Source organism: Eretmochelys imbricata, chromosome 11 (genome assembly GCF_965152235.1).
Source record: "Eretmochelys imbricata isolate rEreImb1 chromosome 11, rEreImb1.hap1, whole genome shotgun sequence".
NCBI classification, from domain to species: domain Eukaryota; kingdom Metazoa; phylum Chordata; order Testudines; family Cheloniidae; genus Eretmochelys; species Eretmochelys imbricata.
In genome coordinates, this window is record NC_135582.1 from 10,446,267 (window position 1) to 10,466,942 (window position 20,676).

The following is a 20,676-nucleotide window of genomic DNA, read 5'->3' on the forward strand; positions in this document are numbered from 1 at the left end:
CAATGATGAAATTTCATAATAAATCTCCTTACAGCTATCGATCACTAGCATACATTAGGGTTCAACTAGTTTAGAAACAGAAGGTTAATTTGTTCTCCTGCTTTTGGTCCCACACTGTAAGACCAGGTTACAGAGGCCACCTCTGCTCTGCCTCACTCTTAGGAGACTGTACATTTTGAGTCATGAGCAGCAAAGCCTCTTCTCAGCTCCAATTTACCACCTCTATGGATGGGTATGTGTGCAATGACCAGCTACATCTCAGCCCCACTTTCCAAACAAGTGTCCGTGAAGTGACAGCAATGAGAAACTCGCTGAGTGCTGGCTTACAGTGAAATCTGTTGTATGTAACCAACAGAACCCAAACTGCTTCAAACACATCCCAATCAATGACTGAAAACAGACATGGCAATTGCCACAGTAAGATGCATACAAAGAATTCAAATTCTGGAACTACTTGGAGCTCCTGGGTGTTTAGGTTTGTGCTCATCTCATGCTCAGTATTGTGGCATTCTAAAAGTCATAGCATCAGTTCATTATAAATAGTTAGAAACATTCAATAGTAACAGTGTCAAACTTGCTCACGTTGCTAACACATTTGATGGAACTGTCCATTTAGCACTGCCAATACTATTTGGCCAAAACAAAACCTAATGTCAGACATACATCTGGTTGTACACACCATGGCTTCTGCAACAGTCTAATACAGTTCTGCTGGACACAGGCACACACATACACAAAATTACATTTCAAGGCTGGATATAATGTTTAATAACACTACAGTCCCAATTTAATAACTGTAGCAAGATTTGTTTGTTTCTAGCTGAGAAATCTAAAGGAATATTGGCAAACAATGCACATTATTCAGCTGTATAATTATTTGATGGAGTACTGACTGGAAGACACTGAAGAATGTGCAGCAGACTTTCTGCATCATGGTATGCTATGAATACATTCCTTAGAAAAATACCGTGCCAAAAATTCAGAATTTCTTACTCTTCGAAAAATAAGTGAACTAAAAAAAAATAATAAAATAAGAATTAGCCCCAAGCCTAGTGATTTCACAAGAGGAGGGCCGGGGCCATCAGTCATCATTCCTTGTAGATATGAACAGAATCAAAGTTGGAGGGGAAAAAAGTAAATGTTATTTCAAAGAAAGCTCACAGCTCATGTACAGCACTCCTCACATTTTTTCCAGTGCTATGCACATCTTTGTTCTGCAGCCACAGTCCACATCTCATTCGTTCAACATTTACCTCACTTAACATCTCATTGCCTGTATCATTTTCTTTTAATAAGACTGGAAATATTCTGAAATGCTTCTTTGGGTAGAGCACTTTGTGTGTTTTCTTTCCCCAGTTGAACTGGATGTTACCAAAGAAGACTGTGGAGGCTATTTCTTGCAATGTGAAAGGAATCTTCTGGTGATGCTGGAGACACCACTATAAACCTAAAACTTTGTTCTAGTTCCTAGTGTGATGAAATCCCAGACAGCTCGTCTTGTGAACTAAGTGTCATTCAATGTACCGCCATTGTCGAGTCACTGTACAATCATCCATTGCTCTAAGGAGCTATCTGTAAGGTTTCTTAGAACACACTGGTGTATCATGGTGGAAACCTAACACAGCATGCAATCAGCTCCTCGGCAATTCAGGCCTCAGACAGAAATACTGATCATCCGGCCATGAATATTTGCAGCAGTAAGTGTCATTTCCAGCCAAATATCCACAAAAGTTTATGCAGAATGGTCCATGGTCCATAAGCATTCTGTCCACTTAAGGAGGAGATGTGCTGTTTAAAAGTAATACAGTTAACCCCCCCCCCCCCAAAAAAAAAAAGGCCCTACTTGTACAATATTTACATCTAGAGACCGGGCCAATATTTGGTCCATAAACTCAGTTTAAAAAACAATTCATATAGGAAGTGATCCAGTCCTTGGACAGTCTGTCCATCATCAGCTGTTGGTAAAGGTCCTTCCAGGGGAGGCCTCAGGCCTGTAGTCATATTTATTCAGTGTACTGGGATAATAGGTTGTAGTGTACACGTTGGTTTGCTGCAAGGGGTAGAAGTTGGTCCTTTCATCAGGTATTAAGTTGTTCTTGTTAAGCGTCTGTAAAAAGTAAAAAGAAATTACATAGACATATATAAATGTTTTGGAAATGCTCTTTCCTATCTTCAGATCTTTCTCTCTCAGATTCCTTCTCCAGCATGGTCTCCATTCTGGGCCACTGGCACCTTCCCTCCATCTGGGAGGATAAAATGGATGTGTACCATACATGGCTCTCTCTTTCTGTGGAGTCAGTCAGTGGGTGGACCCACATCTCTTGCCATTTCTGCATTGGTGGATCTGTGCTCAGCCATTACTAGAGCCAGAATCCAGAGTCTTCTGCAGAGACCCAGATTCTCCTAGTAGATGGTATGATGTCTGATCATCATTGTCACACAACCATGCTGGGCCTAAACATGACTGAGGTGGTGAACTGTACACTCAATCTATTCCCTTCCAAAGTGTTCATTGTACAGCCACCAACTCCCTCTCATAGCAGTTACCAAAATGGCACTTCTTTTCTCTTTTGAAGAGCAGGTGCACATTTACCTGATCTCCATCTCCATTGGTAGATATCCAGGTTTGGACCCCCCGATATTAAGTGTGTCACTTCTGTCAGCTACAGCATAAGTAACAAGTCATGGTCACTTTTTGAAAAACTAAAATGACTCAAGAAATTCTACAACCAAGTAACAAGTGTTGTCAATAGCAGCAGAAAAATGAGAAATTCAAAACGTATCTTTTACCACTAGAATTTAGAAATGAGACAGGGGCTTTTCCTCCCCCTTCTTTGCCTTATCATGGAATCACTTATATTCATGCCACGAGAAATTGTTCCCCCCCCCCCCCTTGTAAAATCTATTGACATGCCAGATGTTTCCAGCTCAAAGGGATAAAGTCCCGTTTTGGAGGATGAGACACCTCTCAGAAAATTTATCGTTTTCCTTGCTGTCAATGTCATTTCAATCACATAATCCATTTTGCTTTTGAAGCATGATCATGGCAGGCTTTTATTTGTAAATAACTGCATGCCTCAGTCTCTCATGTGAGCACCTTAATCTGCTGTTATGCTGCAACAAGGAATTCATCCCTTGTTCTAAGGCAACAAAAGGTGTATGTTTCACTTACACCCTTAAAACAGGTTCACACTGTTTCCAAAAAGGGTGCAGATACCTGTGATTGGCTAGTTCAAGCTTCTTGCCATCTGGAGTAGAGAATGTCACCCATTTGAAAGGCAGCATGGACCTGAGGACTGAATATAGGCTTTGGAGTCTGGAACTCCTGAGTTCTAATGCTGGCTCTGCTACTGACTAACTGTGTGACCTTGGGCAAATTACATCACCTGTTTCCATATGGATTAATAATGTTTGCTAACCTACCTCCCAGAAGTGATGTGATGATTAACTGGCTAATGCTCACCGAGTGCTAAGGGCCCAATACTTCCACTCTCACTCAACCTGAGAAGTACCCTACTCATGCAGATAGTCCTAGGTACTTCAAGTGAGTAAAGGTAACAGCATCAGGCAGAACTCCTACTTTAGATGTGCAAATGCTGTCCAACAAGGAGTGAGAATTCCTTCTGCCCTTAGAAATAAAAGGAAGATATGATAGGAAGTGTTATGCATTGCTCCCAATCAGCCAAAGAAATATCAAAATAATAAAGGGAGCAGTTTGTTGGTTAGAGCTCAGCGCTGGTCATCAGGGAATTTGAGTTTAATTTTCTGGCTCTGACACATTCTATGTGTCCTTGGGAAATCTCTGTGATTCAGACTCCCCATCTGTAATATGAAGATAAAAATACTTACCCAGCTTGGTCAAACAGTTGAAATTCCTGGATAAAAGGCACATTATATGTGCAAAGTTTTATTATTGAGGAGCTCTTCCAAGGCAAATGAACTTAGTTATTCATGCATACTGTACATAAGGATTGTTATTTCCTAGCCGGTGTGATTTAGCTCCGTTTACTTAACACATGGAGTTAAACACTACATGCCAGTGCCTTCCACGGAGGAGTATAGAGCGTCGTACCATTGGTGTCCTCATTCACCAAGAGAGCATAAAACACCACCAGATCCACTCAACTGCACAGTAGTAGCACAAGTGTAAATTTTCAGAAGCATAAATGAGGGCAAGAGGAACAAGTGTCTGAAGAAATCGCCTCCTACATGGTCAAGTCTTATGATGATGCTCAGGGAAATCTCATCGGTTGCACAATGTGGAAAGCAGAGAGCTGTCAGCATATGGATGTGAAAGAGCAGGTGGTTCAACTGGGATGCTCTCGGGAGGTCACAGCAGTTGTGGATTAGCTGAGTCTCCGCTTGGGATTTCACAAAGTGTTAAGAGTAGAGATGAGTCCAGATCAAAACCCCAGATCTAAACATGCCTGAAGTTTGGTGATGATCAAATTCTGGCAGGGCCCACCTCTAGCTCAAAATGAAAAATCACAGCCCTCTATTACTTGGGCTCTTAGCTGGAATGACTAAATTTCAGGATATCCTGCAACGCTTTAAATCTAGTCACTGAAAGCAAGCGTTGCATTTAATTAACATTTGCATTTTCTCTCTCTTTTTTGCCTTTACTTTCCTATAACACTTAATTAGAAAACAACCCCACAACTGTGTCTTTGTTCTTTGATGGAAGGTCTCATATCTTCGGGAAATACCTTATGAAAATGCTTTAAGGGATTTATAATGCAATTAGCTGCACAGAATATGTCTCTGGCGATATTAGGATGGCAGAACAAGCCCTAAATCAGTACGATCAATGTATAGCACCTTAATGTTTTCCAGCACAAACATATTGTTGGTCATATTTTAATGAATAGATGGTTAGTCTCCCAGGCACTAGAAATTGGTTGATATTTTTGCCAGAGGGGAAATTGGGCAGCAGCAAATTTTAGAAATCCACAAACCCAGAAGGGGATTGCAATTAAATTTCCATGTTAGCCTCACTTGTATTATTAAGAGATTTAACCCTGGCTCCTTTCCTTTCTCCCTATGCAGAGATGATAGGCAGGTGACAAACCGTCCCTCTGAAGACTTTCCTTCAGGTGCGATATGGGTTGCGCCATCAAGGCAGGCAATGGCTCAGACGCTGGACCGCAGTCATCCCCAGTGTGCTGAACTCAATGGAGTTACACCCGGGGCACATTTGGCCTACTCTGAACATACAGGGGTCTCCAGCAGGGTTTGTTGATTCTGAGACCGCAAAATCAAGAGCACTCATTGCCACAGCACTAACTCCCACCACAAAACCAACTGCAGAGAGCACCAGAACCCAGCAACAAGCTCCATAATCTCGGCCCTGTTCATGCAGTGCTCAGCAGCTCACTGCCCAAGAAGTGGTTGCTGACAGCACTATGCTTGTGCAGTTCTCTTCGAAGAAACACTTGCTGTCTGTCCTTCTAGGTACTTATATGGACCTCATCACCATAGAATCTCATCTTGCTAATCCAGTGCAGCACATGCCACCCTCCACACAGCTCTCAGAGAAGATACAGAGAGAAGAGACTTGCCTCTCTGTGCCAGTGTAGATTGTCCCCTATGGTAGATTTTATATTGTCTAGTTTAAAAGGCTAAAGCAATGGCATTCCCATCACTTGGCAGCCTAGGAGATCTTATTGTCTAATAGAACTAACAGATCTTTTCCTGATATTCAGTTTATATTTTCCCTTTCTTAATTTCACCCCATCTCTCACATAGCACTAATTAATGCCTCTTCCTCCTTGGTGTTTACAACCTCTCCTGGCATTTATCTGTGAGCAGGAAGGATGGGGCTATATCTGCATTTTCCCCACCCCTTTATATTTAAGAGTCTTAAGTATGTAACTCCCCCTTTCCTAGTGTTGAAATATCACTTGGCACACAATGCCTGGGCAATACACAGCTGTATCTGAGAACCTTCCTAAACACAGCTGGGAAAGGGGGTTCAGGCTCTCTCACAGCCCCATCCTGCCCTGAGGAGAAGGCATCTTACTGCAGTTTTAGAGAGACAACAGACAAATTACTACAAGACTTTAGGAGCACTCAAAATCTATAGTGATAAAAATGCCTATAAGATAGATTTAGACAGAAAGATAGAAAATTGTTTCACTCGGGAGCAAACAGGAACTCAAACCACATTGATCAAATATCTGCTACCTGCTTCCTCCATCCTCGAGATCAGCAGTATCAGCAAAGCCAAGTTATATTTGCCAGTCTATCCATCAGGAGCCTCCATCCGAGAACCTTTTAGCAGATGGCTTGCCAGCAATTTATGCTAATCTGACCAAGGGCATGCACCAGCATTTAAAGTTCTTCCTTTAAAAGAGTTTTTATTATATGATATTGGCATATGAATAAAACACAAGAAAGACTCTTCTGTCCTAGGAATATTAGTTTGTCACATGGGGACGTTTTCAGAAAAGTGAAGAAAGAGATCACTGTAAGATGGTTTGAGATAAGTGCAGCATTTTGACATACTATCACCATCAGCAAATTTTAAAAAAATGTCCTGACAATGCTACTGTTTAACCTGGGGCTAGCAGAACACTGAATAGCCCAATATTTACAGAAATGTATAGTTGTCATTACAATAATTTTAAAAGCATAGGGCTACCAAAAATGCCTTCCATATATTTTCATAACCTCTGAAATTTACATACAATATATGTATGGATATTTTCCATATGGATGGAACATTATGTATGTGCATATGTGTGTGTGTGTATTATTTAACATGCACACACAGTTCCATCCCATCCAAGATAAAGTTCCAATAAAGCAAAGTGTAAGTAATTTTAAACATGACTGGCATCATGATACATTTGTTCACTAGATCTTTTTCATCATTTACTAGTGATATTTTTAGGCAAAGTAAAACATTCAGACTTTCTAATTACTAACCTCCTGTGCTATAAGCCTTACTCCCAGGCCAAAAAATACTGCCTTTAGGTCATTAAATTATAATCCACTCGTGTATTGGATTGCAATCTGACACAACTATCAGCACATGATCACATTTAATAATATGGATATTACAGAACTAACCCAGTTTGATCTTGGTTACAACTGTATATATGCCTGTATGTACATTTGTTACTTATACATAGAAATGTGTGCTAAAACTTTTCCAAATTTCAATTTTTTCTTCAAAATTTGTCTAAACATAAAATTTTGACTAAAAACAGGACAATTTTTTTACAAAAATGTTTCAATTTTCTCCCCATTTTTTGACCAGCTCCAGTGAAAAGGGCACTTTTTTTTAGTGTATTAGCTATCAATACACTTTCCTCCCAAACATATGCCCCCAAAATCGAAGTCAGAACAATAAAGTAACAGCGTTTCTAACACAGAGAAATAATACAGAAAGATTTCTAATAAGCCTCATCTGGTGCCTGATTTTGCAGTTACTTCTACATTTGTCCAGTCCTCTCAGCACTTCAGATTCCTCTCCCTTTTTGGAGCTCTCCTAGGATCTTGGGGGCAGATCTTCATCTGGTGTAAACTGTCATCACTGCATGAAAGCCAATGGAGCTATGACCATTTACCCAAACAGAAAATCTGTCCCAACATCTTTCTGCCACTGGCAGATATTTCAGTCTTTCCGTTTTACATTTGGCAGATATGTTTAGTTAGGTGACCCCTTTAGAACATCTCACTCATCATTTGTGATTAATCCCTAATCGCATTTTAATCTCCTCCTGGATTAAGAGGTTTTATACCATGATGCATATCCTTCCAACTGTAGTTTCCCCCAAAAGATCCCTCTAAAATGCTATGACTGCACTTCCCCTGCTCTTGCAGTTTTGTATATAATGTCAGATCTCTTTCTTCCACTAAAAAAAATCAGTCCTAAACCTCAAATTGGGTGGAAAGGAACACAAGAAGCCAGCCAGCCAATCAGTGCTGCAGCCTCTCCATATACTTTTAAGCTTTGACATGCATTGTGCAGTGGATTTAGGCAATAGCCCAGAACTAGTGTCTACATATCGAATTGACTGGACTGCTTTATGGATAGACAGCATTCATTAGACTACTCCACTCAGTCACAGTAGGAACCCACAATGCCCAAATTGGGACCATATGCAAGTAGAGCTTGATATCCTACTTCCGCTGTAATCAAGGGCATGACATTAGGCCTTTAAAGAATAAAACGAGTAGTTCCCATTTTCCCTGCTAGCAGTATCCAATATCCTGCAGTAACAGTGATCTGGGAGAGCAAGCTGGACACTCCTTTTTTCTGTGGGGAAAGAGGGAGGGAGAAGGGAATGATATAATCAAATCAAAATGTAATTATATAATGGAGAGAAAAAAACACACAATAAAGCATCCCAGATCCAACCTTTTGTCTTTTTTGTGTTCCTTGTGGGGCTCATGTTTTCCTCAGAGTAAAATCAGATTGGGTGAAATGCTTTTTCCATACAGATGGTTTATGTTTTATGGAGCTAGCCATGCCCTTCTCAGGAGAGGAAATTACTCTGTGTCATGGCAACATAAAATAGATAAGGATTACTGAAATGGATTCAGATTATGAAGAATTCCCTGCAGAATGCACTTTTCTGGAGTGGTGCACGGTGGCAATCTCAGCACTATGATTAGCCAGCAAATTGGGGAACAATTAGCACAACAATTACATTAAAAATAAATAAAGCACATGACTAAAATCAAACCTCTTGGCATTTACTAGCACTAACAAAACAAAGGATACATAGCCTACTCCCGCCCATCAACTGGCTGCTGCAACGGTATCATGCCTCTCACGCTATACATTATAACCACTCCTGAAAATATAGACAGATGCTGGAAAAGGCTTCAGAATCCCATAGATTTATTAGCCACAAGCTATAAAAAGATTCAAAGCCTCTGGTGTCTCTTCTTTCAAGTCTTCCTTAGAAGCTCACCTCCCGGATGGTGCAAAGACATTTATATCTGCTAAACCATATGCCCTGTGGGTGAAATCCTAGCCCCACTATAGTCGCTGGCACAACTTCCATTGTGAACGAGGCACATACTTACAGACAGACTTGTGTTTAAGTATCTTTCTGAATTGGAACCCAAGAGTCTGATCCAAAGGTGACTGAGGTCAATGGGAGTCTTTCCACCAACATCAGCGGGTGCTGGATCTGACCCTAAGTAATTTGTCCACCTCACACTCGTAGTGATCTCAGACTCACCAGTATTTGTTACTCTTCTCTGGATGATCATCATTGGTTATTTGTTTCCTGTAGCACTCACAATATGCTATGCTCTATACAGACACAAAGGAAGCCCCAAGCAACCTACACCCAAAAATTCCCTCCTGTTTGTCAATATGGAGATGTTTGGAGTGGGACACAAAATTCCAGCTGTAGTCTCAACAGTGCTGTGGAGATATAGACTATCTGCTCCCTGCTCTGTGATGTCTCTGTGCAGAATTCTTCTGTCCACCCAGCTGTTGCCTATTGGGAAGGTGAACAGATGTAAGCACCCCTCCTGTCGGCATAGGTAGTCTCTACACTGAAGTGCTACTGTAGCGCAGCTGCAGCATTTCCAGTGTAGATAAGTCTTACATCAGTGTAGCTACACGGGTACAAATAACTCTAATGTATATACTGCATCAGTGCAACTTACCCTGGTAACTTACTGGGGTGAGCCCCACATCACACCAGCACAGTACATTTAGACTGGGAGTTACACAGATACAGCTACCCCAGCACACACAAGAAAATATCACAGTATAGACAGGGTCTAATTTGCCAGCCAATATTTCCCTTAGGTCTCTGACAGCCTTCCTGCTTTTCAAGGCCCTCCTGTGATGCTGGCAGACCAGGTGCCATATCTTGCCAAGGCTTTAGACCTCAGCTGAGCAGTGATAAATTCATTGCTGGAAACCAGTCTGTTTCACCTGTGTACCAGGATGGCTAAGATGGGTACTGGACTTACCACAAAGTGTTCAGTGTTTAGATTTTATGAAATGCTTGTAAGTTGCTGCAGGCATTAATCTCACATATATCTTTATCACATGCTATGAGGTAGTATTTGTTTTGTTTTTGTTTTGTAACTGTAAAAAATGCTTGCTCTTAAATTGTGAACTCAGTCAGGAGGGATGTCTCCTGCCCAACAAGAAGTCCTATCTAAATGAAATGGACCACTGTGGAACATTACGATCCAGACTTTGTTAATTGCCCCCTCACACTCATGAAGAGGCTACATTCAAAAGGGCTTGTCACATCAGCTTGAATTCTGGAAGTAGGAAATAAAAACAGCTGACAAGAAAATGTGTCATCTCTTTTGCTCTTTGGATTCCCAAAGGGCTGGAGGCAGCTCCGAAACAGAAGCAGAGATCCCCAGTGTGACCCTGGGTTAGCTCTAAAAGACATTCAGAGCTGACATATTACTACAACTCTCTCACCTTTTGAAACCATACACACTAATTCATTTGCGTATCTATGCATGCCTACCTTAACTTTGTAAATAACGCTCTCATTTTTTTCATAGTTAATAAATCCTTAGATAATTTACAATAGTATTGGCTACAAGCATTGTCTTTGGTGTGAGATCTAAGGTGCAAATTTACCTGGGGTAAGTATTTGGTCTCTGGGGCTGGGAGTAACCCAAATATTTTGTGATCTTTGCTGCATAGCAACCATCTATCACTACGTCATTTGTCTGGGGGGAAGACAGACTGGAACGTCCAAGGGGACTGTTTGTGACTCCATTGTAAGGCTGTTATAGTGCTTCAGAAGTTCACATTTGTTACTGGGTTAGTGAAATCTAATTACAGATCATTCAACCAGGTTGGGGGGTCTGCCCTGCTTCTTGACAGTCTGCCTTGAGGGTGGCACTCACGGTCGTCACTCCCGACAGCGTGACACCTCCCTCCCACTACATAGCTGCCTTTTGAGTACCTTCCACACGATTGCTTTGGCTTTTCCCCCATGCTAAATCTCACCTATTTCCTTTCTACACTTATGAACTCTCCGGGTCCTTTCCCATGAGTTTTCTATCCTGGCTGGTGTTTAACACACCTCCCAATTTACTGTCTTCTAATAATTTAATTAACATGCTGTTTGCAATGAAGATGTCGAAGGAAACCAGGCTTCACCGATCCTTGCTCCGCCCCACAAGACACCTCCTCACAATACAGGTTATTGTCATTAATCATTGCTAAGGCTACGATTTAATCTCGGGTATTTTTAGTAAAAGCCATGGACAGGTCACGGGCAAGAAACAAAAATCATGGGCTGTGACCTGTCCATGACTTGTACCATAAATATCCCTTATTGAACCTGGAGAGGAGGGGTGCATGCTGTCAGGGTGGGGAGCCCGCGGCACCAGCTGCCATGGTGGGAGGGAGCCCCAGAGGCCCATGGCACCAACTGCAGGGAGAGCCCCACTGCCGGGGTGGGAGCCTGTGGCTGCTCCTGCCACCATCATGGAGGGGGTGTTGAGCCCCGGGGCCAGCCACTGCCCCAGCCATCTCGGGACTGCTGCTGGGAGCCACTGAGCTGTGGCTGCTCCAGTCACCCCCAGGACTGCTGCTCAGGTGGTCCCTAGGGCCAGCTGCATTGGCTGGTGCTTGGGCAGTCCCCGGGGCTGCCCAAGCAGCTGGCTGCAGAGCCCCTCCAGTGGCTGTCCCCAGAGCCGCCTGAGTAGCTATCTCTGGGGCCAGCTGCTTGGGTGTCCCTGGGGTCAGCAACACTGGCCACTGCAGATGTCGCAGAATCCGTGACTTCCGCGACCTCCGTGACAGACACGGAGCCCTAATCACTGCCCACCATTTATAATCCATCAACCAATTTTCAGGCTCAGTGGCAAATCCAAGCCAAGTCAATCTGAATCCATTTGCCAAATCAGATTTCATATACCCCTGTACCAAATGCTTTACTAAAGGATATGGGTGAGTGGAGTACACCGATTTCCAACAGGTGGGGATCCAGCCCTAGATATCTGACATGAGCATTCCCTTCATCCCCTACCCTTGGAAGGCAAAGAAGTGATGATGTTTGATTTCTCTCTGTATGCAGAGGGGGTCCCAGTTCAGCTGTCAGTTCCACCCAAGTACCCTTCACTTCAACATATGTTGAAGTGAAAAAAAGGGGGTGGGGGGGTGAGAAAACCTGGATTTGTGCTGGAAATGGCCCACCTTGATTATCATACACATTGTGAGGAGAGTGGTCACTTTGGATAAGCTATTACCAGCAGGAGAGTGAGTTTGTGTGTGTGGTTTTTGGAGGGGGTGGGGGGAGGGTGAGAAAACCTGGATTTGTGCTGGAAATGGCCCACCTTGATTATCATACACATTTTAAAGAGAGTGGTCACTTTGGATGGGCTATTACCAGCAGGAGAGTGAGTTTGTGTGTAGGGGGGCGGAGGGTGAGAAAACCTGGATTTGTGCTGGAAATGGCCCAACTTGATGATCACTTTAGATAAGCTATTACCAGCAGGAGAGTGGGGTGGGAGGAGGTATTGTTTCATGGTCTCTGGGTATATAATGTCTTCTGCAGTTTCCACAGTATGCATCCGATGAAGTGAGCTGTAGCTCACGAAAGCTTATGCTCAAATAAATTGGTTAGTCTCTAAGGTGCCACAAGTACTCCTTTTCTTTTTGCAAATACAGACTAACACGGCTGTTACTCTGAAATATGTGATACTGCAGCTCAAAAATTAATTCAGCTCGCCCTGCATGTAACGTCGACACAGACTGGCTTCAATGCATTTGCACAGGCATAACTGACAGCACAATATGGCCCATTCAAGCCATTGCTCCTAGTTTCATTCTCCACTGTGGCCCCGATTCAGCCAAGCGCTCAAGTCCTAATGGTTTAATGGGGATGGATTGAAGTTAAGGATGTGCTTAAATACTCTTTGGAATAGGGGCCTATGTGCCTCCAGATATCTCCTCTTCACACCAAATCTAGCTGGCTTTACTCATGTGGAATTAATGCGGCTACTCCTGTGACTGAAGTGACCCAGATTTGGGGGTTTAATAGCTATTCAGTTAAGTAAGGACTGGAGCTCTCTCTTCCCTTGTATTTAATGCTTGGTACTCTATATTTGCATTTCACTGCACTGGGGTATTGCCTCAGTTTTCATGAATTTTCATAAATAAATACTAGCAATTGGGGCTGTTCATTCACTAATTCTCGCACATTCCAGGATACACTCCATCCAGACCTGTTGATTTGTACAGTTTCAGTTTTCCCCTTTATTCTCATACTTAGTGCTGGGATCCAGTGAGGATGCTCAGGCAAAGCAACTTTAGAGATGGCTTAATGAGGATTCCCCTTATATACGAGCACCTGCGGGCAGGGCAGAGCCAGCATTGTTAACTCGATGCCAAACCCACTCTGTATAGGGGATGTGACTGAGGGGAGGAGGTGGTGTAGATGGAGTGTTGCTGCACTCCATCAATCCAGACTGCTGGAGGAGCAACCAATGCATTTTAGAGCAGCCCTGAGGCTGCTCTCAACTGCTCCTCTGGACAAGTTTGCACTTTGACAGGGTCCCTTCCTCGAGCTGCTCCAAGGTGCCAAACCACTGTCCCCTAATTCTTAGAATTGATAGCTCATTATTTACTAATTACCAGACTCACTCTCCTTATTATTCCAGTTAAAGAAGCCATTCAGTAGCTTCCTAATTCTAGATTCCTAATTAATTTAGTCTCCTTCCAAATGTATCACTGGGCTTATACTTTCTCTGGTATTTATTGTTCCCCTGATATATTTCTAAAGTCCCTGTTAATGTCTTTGTTTAGCATTCTGCTGTTTTGGTTCCTTTACCTCTTCCGCAAAGCTTTAACCAATTCTGTCTATATTATTATTAGTCCACGGCCACTCAGGACTTCACAGGTTTCTCTATGCTGCATACCGTTGCCACTCTGGGCTTCATGGCAGCTGTGGAGGGAAGAATACACATCTTCCTTCTCCAGTATCACAGTCCCATGCCCCCGAGCCAAGGGAAAACCATTAGCTGTTAGCAGTAAGAGCCTAGGACATAACTGAGCAGGCTGTTCTGGCCAGTAGAGGGCAGTGGTATAAATATACAGTTAACCGCCATATTGCTGAATTTCCTTAGGAATCCACATTTCTTCTTCCTTGAATTCTGTTTTTTTTTCGGTGTGGGGAACAAATAAATATCACACCAATGAAGGCAAACCTGGCATTTGCAATGACTCGATGGGGTTCTCAGCTCACAGAGTAGGGGACAATAGCAAAAATCCTGCTCACATGCATATCACCCTCTGGATGGGGGAGAGAGTTGAGTAATCATTAAACACTTGGCAGGACGAGAATGAAGGACCTACATCCACAGGGAGGTGGATAACTTAAAATCGAAGAGGAAGTCAAAAAAGGATCAAGAGAATTGAACAGAAGCTCTCTTGACAATTACCGATGTGCTAATTTGGATTCCTGCCACACAGCACGCAGGCACAGCCCTGCAAAGCAACGAAGCGCCCGCCTTAAAAACGGCTAGAGTGGAAACCAGATTGGACTCGAGCAGCACTGTGAGCGGCTGTTTAACATTCCAAGGGGGAGCCCTATCTGGGACAACCAGAGAGAGGAGACATTCCAGCTCTAACTGGCAGTTTTCACTGATCTTAAACAATTCATCTATAGAACAGAGGCATGTGTGAAAACTAGAAGGCAGCTTTCCCTCTCCCAGCTCACATCCTCCTGGTCACTGCTGTCACCGAGTAATGACCCCACTGCTAGGTTAAGTCACTCCATGGGCATAATCATCGCATAAATAGCCACACATCCAGGCATGCCTGACTGCTCAATTTGACTTGACCCAATTAAATAAAGGGGTTGGGGGAGACAGACACTAATAGATTTCATCTGAGTTGCATGGCTTAATCCTTTTTTCCCCTCAACAGGAGCTCTCTTACTTTCCTTTCCTAGCAGGGCTTATGTAAATTTAGACTCCCCTGAAGTGATATTTGCAACTGCTGGATAATACAATGAAGAGCACAATGCTCCTTTGCCAATACAGCCGCCAGGCCCTACCAGTCTTTTTCAAATAAGACTATACTCGTAAAATACGTAATGTGCCATTTAAACAGTTAAATGCCAATTTGCTCAGGGGCAATAGTCTTTATTAAGCATGAAATTCACCTAAGACAGATTTTATGTTTCAGTCTGATTTACTGTTGTTTTTATTTGTTGTTATTTCATCTGATTGCATCAGCTAAATCTCTCTTTAAAAAGCCACTTAGCCAAGGCAGATGCTAAAGGGAAACTGTTGAGAACTTTCTTGAATGTGTTCTGTTTCATCAGCTGTTGACTGTCTGAACTGTATAGCCAAATTCCTGGGAATTGAATGATGCACAGTGACGAGGTCATTGAAACAAAAGGAATTCTTATATCACAACGATATAATGGTCTGTGCTGTGACCACATGGGAATAAGTGTGTTAGCTAAGCATAGTTGAAGTAGCAACACATCAAATTAGCTGATAGGAGACAGAATCCTAAATTTTCCAAGGGTGAGAGAAGCAAATATCCTCACAAACTAAGAATGACTTAGGCAAAACTTTCCTCTGGGGGACCCAAAGTAGCTAAAACTCATTTACACTTGAACCCCAGCTGCTTCTCGGCTTTAAAAAAGATGGAATTTTCAGTAGCGGTAAAAACAACTATACCCAAAAGAAACAGATTTTTAAAACCAGACAGATATCCACAGCCCGCTTCAAGCTTTATTTCTCACTACACAATTGGAATCTTTAAGAATCTACCATCTTTAAGACTGCCGATTCGTTCAGAATGGTTATTCTTCAGCAAGGCAGAAACTCAATCACGCGAACCCCATATTGATATTTTGTTTCTATAAAATATTTTGCTGTTGTCTGGCATCCCTTGCAGAGGGTGCCTGCTCCGCATGGGTCTTTGGCTCTCAGTGGGATTATTCCCACTTTGTTGAAAGGCGTTTAATTTAGATTTATATAGCTCCCATGGGAATTAATTAATATATTTTCCCATTTATGAATATTTTCTAATGGCCGTATTTTTATTCAGAGGTATAACTTTGGGCAAGTGTGATATTCGCAGAGTTACCCAACTTAGTTTGTAGTGACCCAATCTCTTCCCATAAACTCCAGGCACTAGGAGACACATCAAACATTTACAAGTTTCTTCCAGTTTCTTTACAGCCCAATCCTGAAATCCTCACTCAGTTTTCACTCTGTCCTCTCTCATATAAAGCTCTTTTGGAGCAGATGGCAGTTTTGCTTAAGCAACAACTTCAGGGTTTTTCCCGTGGTTTACAAGGGGATGGCAGTGGGGGTGACAGAGACAGGATGTGGAGTAGAGGAACTGGAAGCTTTGATAATTTGTCCAAGGCATCTCTACAGAGAGAGAAGTTTGATTTTATAAAATATATGAATATGTCTTCAAAATAAAGCTACAAGCTACATTTAAAAAAGACACGTCAATACAAGCACAGCTGGAAAGAAACTATATAGTTGTCATCACACCCAACCTTGAAAACATGCAATTCTCCTTAAATCGATAAGACCCTGATCCAAAGTCCACTGAAGTTAATGGAAGCCCTTCCACTGTCTTCAATGGGATTTGGTTTTGGCCCTATGTGCAGGTGCCTTTCCCAGACGTTTCTAAAGCTCAGTCCACACGCTTTGTAGAGTCAACACTTAGCCCCCTTTAGTAACAAAGAATTTAACAATAAGAGGAAGTTCAGTTTGAGCCTTATCTTCAGGCATGGCTGCTCTAGGACTCCTATCTCATGACAGCTCAGCCCTGACCTTGGGTCCTCCTTGCTTTCAGTCCAAGATCCCTCGTCCCTTATATCAAGTGCAGAGCTAACTAGCCACTTGGAAAGAGTGGGCTGCTGAGCAATTCTCAGAAGGAACAAAACCTGCTAAGAATGCCAGTCCACTGCAGGTTTGCTCTCCCCTATTATCATCAATTATTAACTAATCAGCCTGACAGTACTGGGGATGTTGTAGGAGGTTCTGTAACCCATTCTGCCATGATGCCCAGTTCAAAGAGCTGCTAATTCTTATTTTGTCGTGCCCTTGTACTGCATAGTGCTTGATATTGTCAAAGCACTGTATGAATTTCACTAATTAATGAAACGTGAACTACTTATTAGATGACCCCAAAAGTCTCTCCCTACAATTTATGAATAAGAACTCAAAATCTATGTATTGCTGATGAAAGCATATGTATGAAATCTTTTAAAATGTCACAGCTAAAATATCTAATAATAGAATCCACAGAATCTGACTAAGCAAGACAGAAATTCAAAAGAAGCCAGGAAAATAAAACATTTTTGTACAAAACCCTATCGTAGCACGTTATCATCAACTAAATGATCAATAGGTCATTTTCATCAATGGCATTTACATATGATCTGCATTAATGTGTGACTGTACTTGAGTGTCCCAACAAGGCTAATACCTGCTAAGATTGCCGTCATTAAATCTACCTTAATATAAAATTCACCTTGATTTACAATTCTGCATTCAGCACTGTACATTTGAGTGTAACGCTCTCAAAAACTTTCAGTTGTGTTCACCTGCTGATTGGGCAACAGAAATATTTCAAGATGAATACAAAATAAAGAAGGTTGCAGAAGTCTTAGTAGTATCAAAATAATAGAGAATATAATAGAGCTGTGTATATGCTCAGGTTTATGTTACCATCCAGTCAATGTGCATTATTGGTTTCTTTTACTGCAAAGTAGCCAACTGATCATATATTTCCTTAATCTCAGGTTTTATTAACCCATACGCACGCACATAGACACACACCGTGTCCGTGTGCATTATTCTGACCCAGAAAATCAATTGGAATTTAAATGTTTAGAATACAGACAGGCCCAAGCCAAAATTCCAGAGCACGTTCCATTTTTAAGAAGGTGAATTTTAGCCCCCGTGAATTTAGAAGGACAACAAGGTTCATGTTCCTGTGTAGAGCTCTGTAGGATCACACTGAGACCATGGACCCTTCTTTAACTGATGATAATTCTATCTAATATATTTTTAAACTTAAAAACCATTAGGAACATTTTTAAGTTTCTCCTTTTTAAAAACCAGAGCAGGGCACAATCTCGCTCATCAAAACAAACATCTACCACAGATTAGTTTGGCGGGGACAAAACATAAGCAATGAAAAAATCCCCCAAAACGCCTGCTGAAGTTTGTCAGCTACTCGCAAATACAAAACTAACTAATAATACCCCTTTGTCTTATGTTCCACACACACACATGCAACCTCTCTTCAACTGCCGTAACACTACATTATTTAGAGAACAGTGAGAAGTGACTCAACTGAAGTGTAAGTCTAAGGTTCTTGGACAGACTAGAAGTAGGGGTTTAAGGTAAGAGGAACTATATGCAAGCAGATTTTAAGGAGACACTATTTTACAGAGGGAGTGATGATTAGGGAGAAGGGATTTCATTTAAATCATTTGCCTTCACCACACCTGGATGTCCATACCACTCATTCCCCACTCCCTCTGTAAAATAAGATCACTTTAAATTCTTCTTAATATATAAGGAAGGCCCTTTTACCCGGAACTCTTAGTTCTTGTTGGTCCAATGATCTTCGATTTACATACTTCAGTTATGTCACTTCTTAACGGTCTCTAAACAACCCCCATCTTGTCCATAACTACTTATATGCAAGTCCCTCCTTTCCATTAATCACCTTCACTGCCCTACCTTGTACTGTGTCCAATTAGCTAAACCTTCCTTCAAATAAAATAATCTAAACTGGACACTCCAGAATGTGGTCTAACTAATGCTAAGAATTCCTACGTAATATATACACCCCCACTTCAGAGAATCCAACATCCTATCACCTTTTACTGTAGCTGCACACAAGAGTAAACATTCAGATATTCAGTCTGTCAAAAACCCAGGTCCTTTTCTGATACTGTATTAACTAATCCATTGCCATTTTAAACTATGCTTCACTTCAGTATTATTCCTACCCAACTGCATCAACTTTACACAGACACATTCCATTCCATAATCCATTTGCCCAGTCAATCAATATTAGTCTGTAATCAGCTGTATCCGTCTGAATCTTAGCCACTCCCACTTTTTTAGTAGCGTCTGCAAATGTAATGATCTTACACATTACAGCAACATTTGCATTATTACCAAAATATTAATATAGTGCCCTGCAAGTTCCTTGCCCACTTCCAATAAGAATATACCCCTTTCACGCCAGCACTCTGCATGCTGCCCATCAACCAAGAGAGCAGTTCTGCAAAACTCTACTCACACGAGCAGGCCTTACTCACTGCTGCAGGCCTACAGAATGTGCCAGGACTAGTCACATAACTGAAAGGTTTACTCCTGTGGTTTCGGAGCTTTCAGGATCTGGCCTCAATTCTTTACCCATCTTCATAATTTATTACCTACCCTGTATTCTGAGACTTTATAGGATAATCCATCCTGTGAAACTTTGTCAAGAGCTTTCTCAAAATCCAGATATTGTCTGCTGCTTCCCTTCTACCTAGATCAATATTTATTTAATTTAAAAAAAGGAATCCAATTTGTGTGACATGATTTACCGTCCACAAATGAATGCTGACTCTCATTATTATGCTGCACCCTTAGTAAACTCTATGCAACTGTATCCATAAGCCACCAGGAAACATATTTTTGCGATTGCATTTACAAACTTCACAATCCTGCAAGGTGCTAAACAGCGGAGGAGAGGCCGTGACACCCATCAGGAAGTACTCAGCACCTCAATCAAGACCGCAGTTACCAGATGAGTCTGTAGTTTTCAGACTCTTATAATTTTTCTTTGAAGTACCAGAACAATAGTCACTGTCTTCTAATTACCTGGTTTAGCCCCATTATCATCATTGTTGTTATTATTATTCGTATCATGCTAACACCCAAAGGCCTCAATCAGGAGTGAGGTCCTCTCGTGCTGGGCGCTGTGAAAACTTTTAGGTAGAAATGGTCCCTGCCATGAAGAGCTTACAATCTATGGCCCCGATCCTGCAATGAGCACAGTTCAAAGTCTATGGGTTCAGAAGTCTGCCTGCATGGAGCTTATTGCAGGATCATGGCCTAAACAGGAAAGAGGCAAGCAGCAAAAGACAGACAGACAACATACACAAAATGTCAGTGAAACATAACTACTGGGGGAGGAGGGGTTGTTTGTTGTTGTTATAACTTCCAGACCATCCTCCCCACTGTGTTCCTGTGCCCCAAGACAGCCTGCTCCACTCAAAGTCCCTTCCTGCCACCTCAGCAGTCACCATTCAGCTGTCTGATCCCTAATCTCAACGTGAAGCTGCAGAACTGGAATTAATTTGCAAACTGGATACCATCAGATTAGGCCTGAATAGAGACTGGGAGTGGTTGGGTCATTACAAAACCTAAACTTTATTTCCCCAACACTAATTTCTCCCTACTGTTACTCACACCTTCTTGTCAACTGTCTGTAATGGGCCACTCACTTACCACTTCAGAAGTTATTTTTCCTCCCTTGGTATCCTGCTGTTAATTGATTTATCTCGTTAGACTGACCTCACACTTGGTAAAGCAACCCACATCCTTTCATGTATTTATACCTGCTCCTGTATTTTCACTCCATGCATCTGATGAAGTGGGTTCTAACCCACAAAAGTTTATGCCCAAATAAATGTGTTAGTCTCTAAGGTGCCACAAGGACTCCTCATTATTTTT

At 42.0% G+C, this 20,676-nt stretch overlaps 1 protein-coding gene across 2 annotated transcripts in view; it reads right to left on the reverse strand.

Annotated features, from left to right (window-relative positions):
- Nucleotides 1-1,951: 1,951 nt before the first annotated feature.
- The window catches only part of SEMA5B (semaphorin 5B), a 173,812-nt gene continuing 155,087 nt past the window's right edge, over nt 1,952-20,676 (reverse strand). For both annotated transcript variants that reach the window (XM_077829927.1, XM_077829925.1), the window contains exon 21: nt 1,952-2,107. In XM_077829927.1, the coding sequence (XP_077686053.1) occupies nt 1,952-2,107 (156 nt within the window). The remainder of the gene's footprint in view (nt 2,108-20,676) is intronic.